Source organism: Lolium rigidum, chromosome 2 (assembly GCF_022539505.1).
Source record: "Lolium rigidum isolate FL_2022 chromosome 2, APGP_CSIRO_Lrig_0.1, whole genome shotgun sequence".
Taxonomy (NCBI): domain Eukaryota; kingdom Viridiplantae; phylum Streptophyta; class Magnoliopsida; order Poales; family Poaceae; genus Lolium; species Lolium rigidum.
In genome coordinates, this window is record NC_061509.1 from 198,466,547 (window position 1) to 198,483,386 (window position 16,840).

At 48.3% G+C, this 16,840-nt stretch overlaps 1 protein-coding gene across 1 annotated transcript; it reads left to right on the forward strand.

Annotated features, from left to right (window-relative positions):
- The first annotated feature begins 5,644 nt into the window (after positions 1-5,644).
- On the forward strand, positions 5,645-7,216 carry LOC124690456 (extracellular matrix-binding protein ebh-like). The gene is made up of 2 exons (XM_047223843.1): positions 5,645-5,664; positions 5,785-7,216. The coding sequence occupies exons 1-2, from the start codon at positions 5,645-5,647 to the stop codon at positions 7,214-7,216; spliced, it is 1,452 nt and encodes a 483-aa protein (XP_047079799.1).
- Positions 7,217-16,840: the final 9,624 nt, after the last annotated feature.

Below are 16,840 nucleotides of genomic sequence, written 5' to 3' on the forward strand. Positions count from 1 at the left end.
TGCGAGAACAACTTCATCTTCACGTGCATCTTACTGGTTAGATCTTTAGACATGCAGATCGATTCCAGTTTCAACTACAGCGCCGCTGCGGATTTCTCAGACAACACTTCCTGCAAGATATTATTGGATAGATGAAGATGAATTAAAGAAAACGCCTTACGGTCTTTCCTCTTTTCATCGTAGGTCCAGGTCTTGGCATCTTTCTTGCCAAATCCATCAAGAGCTTCATCCAGATCAGAAGATTGAGTAAGTATCGCCCTCATCTTCACTTGCCACAGAGAAAATCTCGTGGTGTAATCCAGCTGCGGTAGATCGAACTTCAAGGCACACACGGGCTCTGATACCACTTGTTATAAAAGCGACAAGCAAATAACGAAGAACGAAACAAGAACACACGCAGGGGACACAAGATTTAACGTGGAAAACCCCTTCCAACACAGAAGGGAAAAAAACCACGGGCGCCAGCCAGCAAAACTTCACTATATCGAGGATGTTTACAAACGCCGTGGGTTATCTTATATTCTGATAAATCCTAGCCAGCGGCTTACAAGATATATACGGGCCTCGCTCCGCTCGTCAGAAGTTAGCCTCCCTTTAGTATATGAATTTGGATCACAATACAACAGTTACCTACGACGTTTTTGGTTGCTGGCCTGGCGTGTGTTTCTCCTTTCATACCACTTAGATCCAGTGTGCGTGAGGCTAAGGGCTTAGATGACTTCTACATTGAGTTCGGTTGCATGAAAGCCATTTTCCGCACTGGGAAAAAAAGATGAAATCATGTTGTTTAGTCAGCTGTTTTAGGCTCCACAGTGTAAAACGCGCGGTGTAAAAACATTTTCCCGAATCTGTGAAGTTACAAGAACATTTATGCATAAATAAGGAGGAATAACAAGACTACAATAGAAGCTGTCATATTAAATCACCAATAGAAACTTAATTACTTTAGTTTAGGCGAGGCATAATAGCAAACTTTAGTTTAGAACATAGTCTACATATCTAACAACACATCGTTCATGCAGTAGTCGAAGATGGTGACCTTGTAGACATCACCCTGGAGAACCTTGAAGGTCATGAAGTGCCCGATCTTGATGTCGCGAGCAATGGAAATCCAGCCCAACCTTGACCTCCTACCATTGGCATCCTTCATCTTTTCCATCGTGTAGCAGCCGGTGTTGGTCTTCGATGATGATCCTTGAGACGGGGCCAAGGTAGCGTTGGAAGGAGTCAGCAATTGGAAGCAAGTCCAACCTGGGTGCCATGATAACCAGTGGTGGAGCTTGGGCCATACATTTGGGGGGGGGGGGGGGGCAAATGGGCTGGGAGGAGAGAAATAGCAAGGTTTTGGGTTAAATTGGTGGGGGGGGGTCGTAGTGGACCCTTCAGAGATTTTCAATGGGCTGGGGGGCGGCACCCCCCCCCTGGAGCAACATAGCTACGCCACTGATGATAACCTTGGCAAAATGGATTGGACCAACATCGTCATGGAAGTGGCCCACCCTCATCGGCCTTCCTCTCGGCCTCTTGGAGGTGTTCCTTCTCCAACAGGTCATGGGTCATCCTTTCAAATTAGATGGTGCCACACTTTAATCCTCCGCCGATTCAAGAAAATAGCAAACATAATTCAGAACAGAGAGCCTCATACTTGAGGCACACGGAAATTAAAGAGAGGACCATTCACTAGAAATATATTATTGCATGATACAAGGTATTGCAATATCATCACTAGAGCACATAGTACCACATATTATAATCATCCGCACAAATAGCCAAGATTGGCTTATGCAAGCACATCATAATTACATGCCTCATCATAATCATATCTAAATGTTCTAACATATGTCCCTACGATATCGGGGAGAATGCACATCTCAACGAGTGTGCACTACCGGGTATTGCGGAGGCATCGGATGGACAAACTAGTCATTGAGATAATCAAATATTTACCAAGTACCTTGGACAAGTAATGTTGTTGTACAGAATACATGTTAAATGGTCGCCGAAACATTGCAAACAACAAGCCTAACATGAAACAATTATAAGTGGCTACATGGTGATCATCGGCTTTGCATGCATCATCGGCCTTACATGAAACCCTAACGTGAAAAATCCCCAAATGTTGCAACATTGAGGCCGTAAGAACACATCTAGCCTAATCGGGCTTAATCTAACCATAAAGCAAAGCAACATAAATGTAGATTTGCACATTTTGACGTCCGCGCGAATAGACCCCATGAACAAGTACGAGGATAATCGCTCATAGAAACAGAAATTAACCCATCAGTTAAGATCTACCGTGCATGTTGGTTAAGCACAAAATTAGCATCCTACATACAAATCTGCAACCATACAATTGTCTGAGAGTGGGTTGTGGGCTTACTGCCATTGATGGAGATCGAGAAGTAGAGCTTGTGGCGGGGAAGAAGGTGTCGATATCGATGAAGGCTTGTCGACACTCCCGCCCTCGCTGGTTGGAGTGGTGCTCTTTGATCTACCGGCGGGAGTGCAACCGCCGGTGCCAATATGAGGGGAGAGGAGAGGGTGGGTGTCAAAGGGAAGTGAGAGGGAAGAGTGAGGGTGACGGGATTTATTGCGAGCCTTCTCGATGCATCACGTCGTCTCAAGATATTCCCCACAAGTGCAGCCACGTACCCCTCTTGTGCTCGCCACAACGTGTCCCGCCGTGAGCTGCCGATTCAGACGCCCGCTAGCCAACTTTTAGGCTATTTTGAGAAGCGTGCGATGCATGAACGCTAAAACACAGTGGGCTAAGAGCATGTCTAACAGGCCCCGTATATTTCTGCCCCTTAAAACGCGAGTAGAGGGCCCTGTATTCACTTTTCGCCGGCCGAAAACTCGTCCGAGCTAGCAGACCCCTTATGGCCGTATCCCCACATCCCGTAAAACAGAATATTAGAACCAACACAACACAGAATATTAGAACCAACACAGTTTGCAACCCCTCAAAACAGTGTTTTTGACAAACTGGATATTAGAACCAATACAACATTCACATAAAATAAAAGTTTTACATCACACAATAATCGCCATAATTATTACAATAATATTTTTCGGAAATGTTAACAAATGTTCTAATGGAAGAATTAAACAAATAACAAATGTTCCCACAATCAAACAATCAAGATAAATATTTCACACATACAACAATAGGAAATGAATGTAATAACTCATTGGCCATGCAACTGCCAGTGGTGATCAATCAGATCTTGGGTGAGCTGGTGATGAGTCTCGGCATTTTCAATGCCTCGATGAGCTGCAAGAAAAGCTTCAATCCGATCAGGATTCCTCTCGGCCTGCACTCGGGTGCCAACATTGTCATAGAAACATGGCAAGTTCAACCCTCTTTCATCTTCAATGATCATGTTGTGAAGAATCACACAACATGTCATGATATCTACAAGAGTTTCCTTGTCCCAAAACCTTGCAGGACCCCGGACAATGGCAAACTTTGCTTGCAAGACACCAAAAGCTCTCTCAATATCCTTGCGGCATGCCTCTTGATTTTTGGTGAGGCAAGCTTCCTTTCTTGTCAAAGCCTTGTCATTTTTCTCTTTTATGGACTTGACAAGAGTTGCATAGTTAGGGTAAATACCATCTGTGAGATAGTACCCCATGGTGTACTCATTATTCGTAACCTTGTAGTTACAAGTTGGTGCTTCACCCCTAACTAGTCTTGCAAACAAAGGGGATCTATTCAAGATGTTGATGTCGTTGAGTGTCCCCGGCAGTCCAAAAAAAGCATGCCAAATCCATAAGTCTTGGGAGGCCACAACTTCAAGAACAATGGTAGCATCACGGCTTTTGCCACAATACATTCCATGCCATGCTTTCGGACAATTTTTCCATGTCCAATGCATGCAATCCAAACTACCAAGCATCCCCGGCCACCCCCTCTTTTCATTGATCTCCATGAGCCTTTTTGTATCTTCCTCATTTGGAGCTCGGAGATACGTCTCTCCATACAACTTGATCACCATCTTGGCAAACATATGCACGCAATCCTTAGTTGTTTGCACACCAATACGAAGGTACTCATCGGTATAATCTGCTGGTATACCGTATGCAATAACCCTCATGGCGGCAGATATTTTTTTATATGGGCTAAATCCCATGACTTGTGCCGTGTTTCTTCTTTGCTTGAAATAATCACAATTTGCCTCGCAATCTTTGACGATTCTCTCGAACAAAGTCCTACGCATTTGGTACCGTCTATGAAAGAGGCGGGGAGGATAGGTCGGTACCTCGGCAAAATAATCTTGCATCAGCTGCTCGTGGCCGAGTGCGCGGTTCCGCGGAATGCACATACGCCTCATCACGGAACCTTTCCTCTGATCTAGCAGCTTGGCACGGTCCTCCATGTGCTTCTCGTCGTCGTTGAGCACCTCGTCGAGGTCCGAATCGCCGGAATCCGACGAGGACCAATCGGTCGACGAATCCTCCAAATCCACCATATGCACATCCTCCGAAGCCATCTACCACGGTGAAGCATACATCAGCCCCCAAATACGTCCATTTTAACGGCTAGAACGAAGAAGAACGCGGCGGAATATTCACCAACGAAAATGGTGGAGAAGACCGCGGCGGGGGTGCGGCGGCACAGGCGGAGGGACACGGATCTTCGGCGGGAGGTGCGGTGGGCGTGGACGCAGCGCGGCGCGGCTCGGCGGGCGGCGGAGGGGGCAGATCTGACGGATTCCGGCGGCAACGGCGTGCGGGTGGCTGTGGTGGCGGCGCGAGGGAAAACGGGTGGGAAAACTGAAATGTCCGCGCGCGTTTTCTGAAATGTGATACTGGTTTGGCTCTCTATCCCCGCTCCCACCCCGCACAAGTAGGGGCAAAGACCCGCCCCATACTCGAAACTAGCAAAAATCGGAGCGGGGGGTGTTTTTACGGGATCTGCTAGACGGCCGGGTGGACCTCAAACCCGTATTCCGACGGTTATTATACGGGTTTGGCCCTTGTAAGGGATCTGTTAGACATGCTCTAACAAACACGTAAAATTCAGCCTAGGGGACGCAAGAAATGACTTCGCGAGTAACCAAGCACGTCCCTAGCAATGTATTCTAAGCACTTCACTAATTCAGTGAAGTATATATCAGTGACGCGGAATTCTTGTTCTGATTGGACCTCATTTTCAGCACCCTGTAGCTTCATCGGATTTAGTCCATGTTTTAACAAGAACAAACCATACACTTACTTTGGAACGGAGTAGTTAACATGATGATAATCAGTAACGGTTTAAGAAACGATCTAGAGTGCAGTAAAATATTACAGGTAGACATGCCGGCCCTGACACCGACACGTAGGGCGGAGTAAGTATAAACATCCGTCATCCGCTTCGTTGGATCACGCGCAAGCGGCATTGAAAAGTTGGCGTGGGATCGCGCGCGACGGTCCTGATCAAGCCCGCCGTCTCCTTCATCGATCAACCTGCTCCATCGGAACTTGTCAACTGTGTGACGTACTGCTACTCGCCTTCCTCCGCTCTTTTTGTTCAGCGTGGTCGAGTATAAATCTGGTGCGCTCTCGACCGGTTTCTGACACGCCGGCGACGACAGAGAAAAGGCTCCAAGGAACACCGGTCCCTCTCTCCTGGGTGCGCCGCGCGCGCGCGCGCGACCTGATGCTGCCATCCAGGCCGAGGTGACCAGGATCCTTACAGAATTTCATTCTTGACGAAACTTGGCTCATCCTAGGAGTAAGTTTCTAATTGTGGTGAGCATTCCGATCAATCTGACGAGCAGGTAGATATTCTCCGTGCAGATCGGGGTCGTGGGGAGGTGGGACTCTGACTCCGACTCCTCCGGCTTCCATTTCCCAGGCGACTCCTCGGCACGAGCGCAGCAGGTCCGCCACCACGTACTCCACACTATCCTCCCAGGTGCGCACGCACGTAGCTGCACATGCTGCATGGACGTCCAGTTTGGTCGACGGCAGTCCTAACTTATATATGGGCTCACTGCAGCGTGGCAGCGGCGGTGGCGACATGACCATGACGACGGAGCAGACGGAGACGACGATGCTGGAGTCGCTGATCCGCCAGACCAGGGAGCTGGAGCAGGCCAAGGTCGCGCTCGAGGAGGCCAGGCTCGAACTCGCCACGCTGCGAGGGCAGCAGGGCGCGCCGGCCCCCGCCAACGGGCCCGCGTGGAGCGTCATGGACCTCATGTTCGGCGGCGTCGACGAGGAGATCAACGGTCTGCGGGGCAGGCTCCGGGCAGCGATGCTCGCCGAGGACAAGAACAGAAAGGCCGCGGACGACCTCGCGGCCGCGCTGTCCGCCGTCACCATGGAGGCCAAGCAGGTCAAGGCGTGGCTCTCCGACGCGCAGACCGACCTGGAGCGCGCCGACGCCGAGGCCGGCCGGCTCGAGTCGCTGCTGCGCGCCACCGAGGCGGAGCTGCGGTCGGCCACCGACCAGCTCGACGCCGTCACGTCCGAGTGGAAGGAGGCCGCGGACGCCTGGCGCGGGCGGGAGAAGGCGCTGCTCGCGCGCGCCCGCGCGGCGGAGGACGACGCGGACGGGGTCCGGCGGGAGAGCGCCGAGCTCGCCGGGCTGCACCGGGCGGTCGACGGCGAGAACGGCGCCCTGCGGCGCGCGCTGGAGCGGGCCGTGGAGGAGGCCAACGCGGCCAGCGAGTCACTCGAGTTCGCCACCGGCGAGAACTCCGGGTTGCGCCACGCCCTCGCGGAGAAGGATAACACCGTGGAGTCCCTCAGGCAGGAGAACGAGGCGCTAAAGGCTAGCGAGGCCGCGGCGCAGGGGCGCGCCAAGGACCTCGACGACCAGCTCGCGGCGGCAACCAAAAAAGCCACCACCGCCGATCGTGCCGCGGAGCTGCCGCTGGACAAGTGGAGAAATGAAGCTCAGGGCAAGCTCAGCGCGGCGTTCCTGGCGGACTCCGGCAGGGTGCTGGCCACGAGCCGGAAGGACCGCATGTTCGCGTCCATCAGCAACATCGCCGAGCTCAGGTCCGCGGCGGCTGCGGCGGCCATGGACGACTACGACTACGAGTTCGATCACTTCGACGACGGGCGGCAGTACGGCGGCCTGGAGCACGCCATGAAGCACAAGAAGAGGAGGTCCGTTCTGAGGAAGTTCGGGGACTTCTTCAGGAGGAGAAGCTTCCACAGGTCTGAATTTGTGCCGGTGCCGCACTACACTACAGTAGCTACCAAGGATCTTACTAGATAGATTTGCGTGATGCTTTGCGTTGTGTGCTTGCTTGATACTACGAAATGCACACATAATAAAAATGACTTGTATGTAGTAGTATATTATTGTTCTCTCTTCAGTTATTTACCTGCTGCTGGAAACTCAATGGCAAGGCCGAATGCTTGTCTGCCTGGCCGAGTCTCCGAGAGTGATGTGACAAGAGTTGGAGGAGAAGATATTGTTTTATATGATTAGGGTGTGGTTAGTTTTAAGTAGACTAAAAATTAATTTACTTCTTAGTTAGACAGTGTTATTAAATCCTACTAGTTGCAACACATGTTGCAACTTATAACTTGCACGAAACACGAAGCAAATCTAAGATTCGGTGTTTTCTTTTTGTTACATCCTCACTTCAACTGAAAAACTCATTCGTAATCAAACTTTTAACTCATATGCACGATTAACTGTGCAATCAGATAATGTAGAATTTAACTGAGCAATAACTTTACCTTTGATATGTTGCACAATTTGTTGAGCTTTGTGGAGTTCTAGATCATGTGCAACTTGATGACAATGTTGACGCTGAGTCGATGACATATCGTGGAGGTTGAAGGCATCTCCAGCGGCCTAACTCATTTTAGACCTAAAATGTGTATATTTTAGTTTGTTTGGATTAGACCGCGGACAGCAACCTAATGCATTTTGGTTTGCGGCTGGCCTTTTCCTTGTACTTTTCCTGAGTGACTCATATAAAAATGGAAAAACAATAAAGTTTCCTAACCAAATTAATTTGAACGACATACATCCAACTAAACAACATAGTTCAAAAGAAATACAGTCCACTAAATAAACAACATAGTTCACATAAAACATATAAAATGAGATGACTACTGGTTTCATGGCAATAGCCACTGATGGTCAATCAAATCTTCTTGAACTCGATCATGAGTGTGGCGATCACGGATCCCATGATGCACGTGTAGAAACTTCTCAAACGTTGATGCCCCAGGCTGCTGCGCAACCAATTCACTCTGAAATTGCACCCTTCATCATGGAGGCCTTTGCATGATCACACAAGCGGTCATCACCTCCCACATGGTCTTAATGCTCCATGTTCTAGTAGGGTGCCGGTCAATAGCCAGGAGATTGCAGTATACCAAATATCCGCTCCACATCTTTCCTACAAGCGTCTTGTTGTTTGAAAAACCTCTTCATTTTCTTCTTTAGGGGCCAGGGTAGATGCCATCAACAAGATAATAGAGTTTGCCTAAGAGACATGCCTTCCGCAAGCCTAGAGAATACCTAAGAGCGTTGGAGCATGTTGATATCATTGTGCGAACCTGCCATGTCAAAGAAAGAATGTCAAACCCATAGATCATGTGATGCAACAGCCTTAGGAATGGCAATGCATCCCTCTGCGTGCCCGTTATACTACCCCTGCCATGTAAAAGGACATTTCTTCCACTCTCAGTACATGAAATTTATGCTTTCAGTCATCCCGGAAAAATCCTTGCCACGTTGATCGATAATAGGTTGTTGGTGTAGTCAATGTTTAGCCCTCTCAGGTAAACACCGTCGAACACCGCAATTACAGATTTGCAAAATTTGTACATCGACTCAAGGCATGTGATCTCGCTAATTCTCAAGTACTGATCAATAAGATCACCGGCTACTCCATATGCAAGTATGAGAATAGGCACGGAACTTTTTTGGTAAGTGGTGAAGCCTAGTTACCGGCGACATTGGACTTGCATCTGAAGAACAAGTCGTAGTTAAAAGTGCATGGAGCCCCATGTGTGGTTTTGGTCATTAATGATAATCCCTATTGACTAATGTTTGCATTGAGTCATATTTTGTAGGGTTTGTCCATAGGCAATGCTTGAAGCATATGTTGGCTTCAAGGTTGCAATAAGAAAAGAAGTGAGCCTAGCTCACTTGGTTACGGAAGTGGCTGTATGTCGGTACCCCGGAGGTCGGGGCTAGACAAACCCAGATATCACATCTGGCATAAGCCTAACCTAGATCTCTAGGGCCTACAGGGTGAGAATCGGTAACACAACAGTGACTCTACGACTGAAAGGAAATATATTACAACTCTTAGCAGAGTTAAGATCCAAATTTATTACACGCAGAGGTCACTGACCACAATTCAACAAGCAACGGAAAGCAAAATATGTTATCTAGATAACAAGACTGCAAAGGGCCTAAGAGGCCATAACATAAGGCGACGTCCCAGCCCATAAGTCTCGAGCTGCCGCCTGAGGAACTCCGAACTACTCGTCGACGTCAAGGTAGAAGCCACCATCTGTTGGAAGGACTTCGTCTGAAACAAAGCATGCAAGGCTGAGTACAGGGACTCAGCAAGACTTAGTGCAACCTGTTAGCAAAGCGAGTATGCGAGGCTTTATGTGGAGCTTATTTTGCGGAAAGCCAGTTTTCCTTTGTAAACAGGAGGGAGCAGAAGCTCGTCTATTCAGATCATTTTAAAAAGAGGAAAGAGAGCGATATCAACTCTAGCTCTAAGATCATCAGGTTGAATCCACCGAATCTTCATCATTACCTGAACCTATCACCTAGGATCACCCCCTCGACACCCTGAGAGGGGATCCTTATCACACATTGACATCAAGTTTTACGATTAAGTTCAAGTTGTCTATGATCACAGAATCCATCACCAAGTCGTCCTTAACCGTGGACACGGCTTTTCGAAAAGATTTACCCTGCAGGGGTGTACAACTTTACCCACACGCGCCGACCGACTCTTAATGCCACTAGATTAACACACTTCCTTGGTGTGCCGGCAGAGGGTGGTCGACCAAAACCTTTCCCTTACTTCGCCTATTCCATGAGTCAAACTAACTGGGGGCTCCGTCATCGTAGGTAGCCATGCTCCGAGGCGGTCCCGGTCATTGTGTGCAGGGGATCCGAGTTCAATGCCTACAGCATCCTTCACCCCGGCCACACCCTGTATGATGCACTTTGAAAACCTTTTCCACCTTTCCCCCATGCGTATGGCAAATGGAACTCGCAAACTAATTGACTCATGGGTAAGCTAGGTAAGTTCGGGCCAAGGGGTTCCCATGGGCCCCGTGTGGCTGTACGCTCAGTCTTGGTTCCGAAGGCGAGAACTCGAGGTCCTAGTATCGGCGAGAACGAGTCAAATCACCACATCCCCATGTGGCGGCCCATCCAAGCCTTTAGCATGTTTATTAACATCATCAACGATCTTACCACGTCATCCTGTCAAACTAGGTTCATTCGTAGCTCGATTCATCAACCGGATGGATCGGACTTCAATGACTAAGCATGGCTAAGCATAACACATATACGGCTGTAGCGATGCAAACCAGCTCGGACCTAGTTTTGCTTGGGAGCGGTGGATCGGTAACTCGGGCTACAAGGATGGAATTATGCACACATAGGATATCTACAATCGCCGATAAAACATATTTGAAGCGGATGCAATATGTAAGAACCAGAAGTAAAGCATTTCGAAACCATATATGAACCAGGTTAGGGCTTGCCTTGTCCCTCGTTGTTCGGTGTCGCTCTTCGGGGCGTTGATCTCGAGCTCGCGTTCGGTCCCTATCGTGAAGAACCAAACAAGGTACAATCAAGACAAGGTACAATTCAATGCACATACAATATGATGACATGTCATATTAAGGGGTTTGGGTAACCCTAGGTGCATCGATGGAAATTAAAGGGGTTCGGCTTCGAACCCCGACATATGAGAGGGGTCAAATTAGGGTTTCTACTAAGGCTCATATTTAATTGGTTCAAAGATGTATGAAACATGGATAAACAACTAGGATTTGTTTTTCTGATCATTTTGATATATAATTTTATATTTTTCTGATTTAAAATGAATTATTTATGAATTTCCCAACTTTAATTCATTTTAAATCAATTCCAGAAAATTATATAAATAATAATAAAAGTTTAATAATTTGGACCCACTTGTCATAATTTTATTCTTTTCTAAAATATTTCCTAATTATTAAAATCCTGACAGATGGGGTCCACATGTCATTATTTTTCTATTTACAGAAATTACAGAAATTATTTACTGAAAATACAGAAAAAATGGAAAAGGTATTTATGGCGTCAGCATGACGTCATGCTGACGTCATCATGGCCATGAGCTCACAGAGGAGCTCGGCCCGAGCTCAATCGAGCGATTTGGGCGCGATTGAGGGCGCGCGTGAGGGGGAATCGGCGCGGGGCGACGCGCTGAGGCGATTGGTGGTGGCGCCGCCCATTATTGGCCGCCGGAGCACGGCCGGCGGCGAGCCTCTGCGGCGGCCGGGGCAGGTGCCTCGTGGCGGCGGCGCTAGGGAGGGAGAGGGGCCAAGGCGAGGGCATGGGGAGGAGCAGCAGCTCACCGCGGTTCCGGTGGAGTGGTCGGCGACGGCCGGGGAGCCTCGCCGGCGGCGAATCGATGGTGGCCGGCCGGCTACTGCAAGGTTAGGGTTAGGGTTTCTTGGGCGCGGGAGAGCACGGGGAAGAGAAATAGGGGGAGCTAGGGTTAGGGGCGGCGGCCGGCGGGGCTTTATAGCCGCCGGGGGGCGGCGGGGACGATCGTGGCCGCCGGCGCCATCGGGCGGACGCGCTGCGGCCACCTCCTGCTTGGAGGCGCGGGGAAGAAAGGGGGGTTTTGCAAATAACCCCACGGAAAGATGGTTGGGCTGGTGAAGGGGTTCGGCTGGGCCACTTGGGCCATGTTTGGGCTGCGGCTAGTGAGGGAAAAGAGAGAGAGGGGGTGGGCTGAGCCCGAGATTAGAGAGAGAGAGGGTTTTCTCCTTTTTTTCTTCTTTCTCTTTTTCTGATTTTTGTTTCTCTTTTCTAATTTCTATTTTCAAATCTGTTTGAATTTTGTTTGAAACTCAATTTTGCCAGAGAAGTAAATAGCATACATGGATTTGTTACATACAACAAAACCATGTTGTATATTTTGAAAACTTGCAAGATTTGAATGTAGGAAGAAGTAGAAATTGATTGCTTAATTGGAAAATGGAGATGCAAATTTTGCTCAAATGCAAACTACATGCATGAGATGCACATGATCACTCATTTATTTATAAACACAAGGTTGGGATGTTACAACTCTACCCCCCTTACAAGAATCTCGTCCTCGAGATTCCTAGATTTTAGAAAAGAAGGAAGGGTACTCGGATCGTAAACGATCTTCTCGTTCCCGGGTTGCTTCTTGCTCGGAATGATTAGACCACTGAACTTTCGGGAACTTGATGCTCCGACGTCGAGTTTTACGCTCGGCTTGATCAAGGATACGAACGAGGATGTTCTCGATAAGTTAGATCCTCTTGAAGGTCAAGAGTCTCGTGATCAACACCACGGATAGGATCTTTGAAGCAACGCTTGAGTTGAGACACATGGAAGACATCATGAACTTCAGGAAAATTGGAAGGTAACTCCAACTTGTAGGAAACATTACCACGCTTGGCAAGAACGCGGAAAGGACCAACATAGCGAGGTGCTAGTTTGCCTTTGATACCGAAACGACGGACACCCTTGAGAGGAGTGACTCGAAGATAAGCTTGATCACCAATTTCATACTTCACTTCTTGATGATGGCGATCATAGTAGCTCTTTTGACGTGGTCGAGCAGTTTTCGGACGCTCGCGAATGATGCGAACTTGATCTTCTCGCTTCATTGATTATATCTCGGTCCAAAGAATTTTCTTTCTCCGAGTTTCGGACCAGTTCAAAGGAGTTCTACACCTTCGCCATACAAAGCTTCAAAAGGTGCCATGCCCGAGCTGGATTGGAAGCTGTTGTTATAGGTGAACTCGGCAAATGGAAGGCACTTTTCCCAATCTTTACCGAAGGATATAACACAGGCCCTGAGCATGTCTTCAAGAATTTGATTGACTCTTTCGGTTTGACCACCGGTTTGAGGATGATAGGCGGTCTTTGAAGGAAAGACGAGTTCCCATAGCTTGTTGAAAGCTAGACCAGAACTTTGAGGTAAACAGACTCCCACGATCAGAAATGATCTTCTTAGGAACACCATGAAGACTGACTATCCGTGAGATATACAGATCTGCTAGTTGACTAGCTTTTATGTCTTCTCGGATAGGAAGGAAATGAGCAACCTTGGATAGACGGTCAACCACTACCCATATAGCATCTTTTCCATTTTTGGTCTTGGGGAGACCGGTAATGAAATCCATGCCAATTTCATCCCATTTCCACTCAGGAATTGATAGAGGTTGGAGAGTGCCAGCAGGTCTTTGATGTTCAGCTTTTACGCGACGACAAACGTCGCATTCAGCAACAAACTTAGCGATATCTTGTTTCATCCCAGACCACCAGAATCTTTGGCGGAGATCCCGATACATCTTGGTACTACCAGGATGGATGGAGAGGGGTGATTCATGGGCTTCTTTAAGGATTAGCTCTTTGAGATCCGATTTATCCGACACGACTAGACGCTTACCGAAATAAACGGTACCTTGATCATCGATGGAGAAACATTTAGCAACTCCGCTAGCAATGTTCTTCTTGATCTCGGTAATGCCGAATCTTGCTTCTGAGCCTTATTGATCTGGTCTTCAAGAGAGGGCTTCACCTCTAGATTAGCAAGGAATCCACTAGGAACAATCTCAAGGTTGAGTTTTGCAAGTTCCTCATAAAGAGAAGGTTGCGCTTGCTTAACCATCAGATTGTTGCAATAGGACTTCCGACTTAGCGCATCAGCAACAACATTGGCTTTGCCGGGTTTATAGTTGAGACCCAAGTCATAATCTTTTATGACTTCCAACCATCTTCTCTGTCTGTTATTCAGATCCGGTTGGGTGAAAAGATACTTCAGACTTTGATGATCCGAGTACAACTCGCAACGATTACCATAAAGGTAAGGTCGCCATTGCTTAAGAGCATGGATCACAGCTGCAAGCTCGAGATCATGAATAGGGTAATTGAGCTCATGTGGTTTCAACTGTCGAGAGGCATAGGCCACCACATGGCCATCTTGCATCAACACACATCCGAGCCCTTGGAGAGAGGCATCGCAATAGACAACGAAGTCTTTGCTTGTGTCCCGGAAGGACGAGCACGAGAGCAGTAGTCAGCTTGGTTTTCAAAACCTGGAAACTTTCTTCAGCCTTTTCTGACCATTCGAACTTCTTATCTTTCTTGAGAAGATCGGTCATTGGCTTGGCAATCTTGGAGAAATTTTCAATGAATCGGCGGTAATAACCCGCCAGACCGAGAAAACTTCGAATCTCCTTAGCTGACTTAGGTGTCTTCCAGTCAAGAACGGCTTGAACTTTATCTGGAATGACTGCAACACCTTTTTCGGAGATAACATGACCAAGGAAGATGAGCTCTTTTAACCAGAACTCACATTTGGAAAACTTGGCGTAGAGACGATGTTCACGAAGTTTGGTTAGCACCAGACGTAGATGTTCATCATGTTCATCTTCGGTTTTGGAGTAGATCAGAATATCGTCGATGTAGACCACGACGAACTTGTCAAGATACTCCATGAAAACAGAGTTCATGAGCCGCATAAAAGTGGCTGGAGCATTTGTGAGGCCAAAGGACATGACGAGTGTACTCGTAAAGACCATAACGAGTTGTGAACGCTTGTCTTTGGAATGTCCTCTTTTCGGATTTTGATTTGATGGTACCCCGATCTCAAATCCATCTTGGAGAAGACTCGTGGCACCGGACAACCGATCAAAAAGATCATTGATTATAGGAAGAGGGTATTTGTTTTTGATAGTCATCTGCGTTGAGCGGACGGTAATCAATAACCAGCCGCGGAACGTTGGTATCTCTCTTCTTGACAAAGAGGGCGGGGCAACCCCAGGGAAGAAGTACTGGGTTGTATGAACTTCTTCTCTTCCAACTCCTCTAATCGCTTCTTCGAGTTCAACCAGCTCTTCCGGAGGCATACGATATGGTCTCCGGGAAACGAGGCGGTTCCGGGAACCAGCTCAATGACGAAGTCCACACTTCGATCGAGGTGGCATGCCGGGTAACTCTTCAGGGAAGACATGCGGAAAGTCACGGACCACCCGGACATCGAGAGATTTCTGGTTTAGGAAGGGCTTCAACGGCATACAACTCGGCTTCGGGGGTAAACCTTGCTGACGGAGGTATTGCGAGATGGAGCCCAGTATAGAATGCTTTTGCCGGAAAGATCGGTCGGGACAATAGACCTGGCTGAACAATCAATGACAGCCTTATGCTTTACTAGCCAATCCATGCCCAAGATGACATCAATGTCGGTTGACTTGAGGGCAATGAGAGAGGTGGGGAACAACGAGATGCCCTATACCGATTATGACCTCACGGGTAATCCAAATGGTTTGCCAACGAGAACCAGGAGTTGTGATCTCTAGAGGGGAGGGCATTGTCTCGAAGGGTATATCATGCTTTTGTGCAAACTCTTGAGATATGAATGTATGCGATGCTCCGGAATCAAACAGAAGCTGTAGCTAGGATTGAGTTTATATAGAGCGTACCCATTAGGACGCTTGGATCCTCTTCGACCTCATCGAGCAGAGACATGGGTCGGACGAGCACGACCGGAGGCGGGATATTTGTCATCCTTCTTGGGCTGAGAATATCCACGACCAGCGGACTTCGGGGGCACTCCTTTGAGTAGTGGCCGGGCTGACCACAAGAGTAGCAAGCACCACTAGGCACGAGTACCCATGGCAGGACGATAGCTTGAACCACCAGAGGGTGGCTTAGAGTTATTGCCAGAAGACTTTGGTGCATAGGGAGCACGAGGTACAGCACTGTAAGGGATCCAGACTCGGCGCTTCTTGTTGTGAGAGGAAGACGCACGAGAATCACCTTCTTCACGCTTCTTGGATTTTTCCATTTCCTTTCTTCCGTTCTCCATCAGAAGAGCACGGTTATGCAGGTCTTGGAATGACTCGAAGGTGAAAGGAAGCATCTCATAGCGAAGCTCAGGATTAAGTCCCTTGCGGAACAGATCTTGCTTGTCAGCATCATCAACCACATCACGGGGTGCATAGCGAGACAACTGAGTGAACTCACGTCCATATGTCTCCACATCCAGCTTCCCCTGACTGAAATCCAGGAATTCCCTCCTTTTGATGTCCATGACAGTCTTGGGGATATAGGCTGCACGGAAAGCTGTGACAAACTCCTCCCAGGTAACATCATGTCCTGGCGCTTGAAGAGCCAGAAAACCTTCCCACCAAGAACCAGCGGCACCTTCTAACTGGTAGGTGGCGAAGTTCACGCGTTCACCTGGTGGAACATGAAGAGCATTGAACTTCCGTTCGATGGTGCGAAGCCAATCATCAGCATCAAGAGGCTCCTTGGGGTGGGTGAAGACAGGAGGTAGTGCACGGATGAAGTCCCCAAGTGTGACACAGTTGTCGGGACGACGCTCTGTGTTTTGAGCTACACGCTCCGGGAGTTGTTCATTCCTCGGGCGGTTGGTCTCAATGTTGTTAAGAACCTGCGCCATTGTGGGAGGTGGCGGCAGTTCCGGTTCAGCATTGTTTTGTCCACGTCGGTTACGACCACGACCACGACCAGCCATCCTGAAGAGAAAGACAAAGATCATGAGTAACGGATTCCTGGGAAAGAATTCAACGGAATGATAACATTCACTGAATGGAAGGAACAAGATTCAGATCAACTGATGTAACT

Excerpts from the sequence above, each read along its gene's own strand:
- LOC124690456 (XM_047223843.1), top strand. The coding sequence starts at position 5,645 with ATGCTGCCATCCAGGCCGAG. Across the intron at positions 5,665-5,784 it reads ATGCTGCCATCCAGGCCGAG|ATCGGGGTCGTGGGGAGGTG; the intron begins GTGACCAGGATC and ends TTCTCCGTGCAG.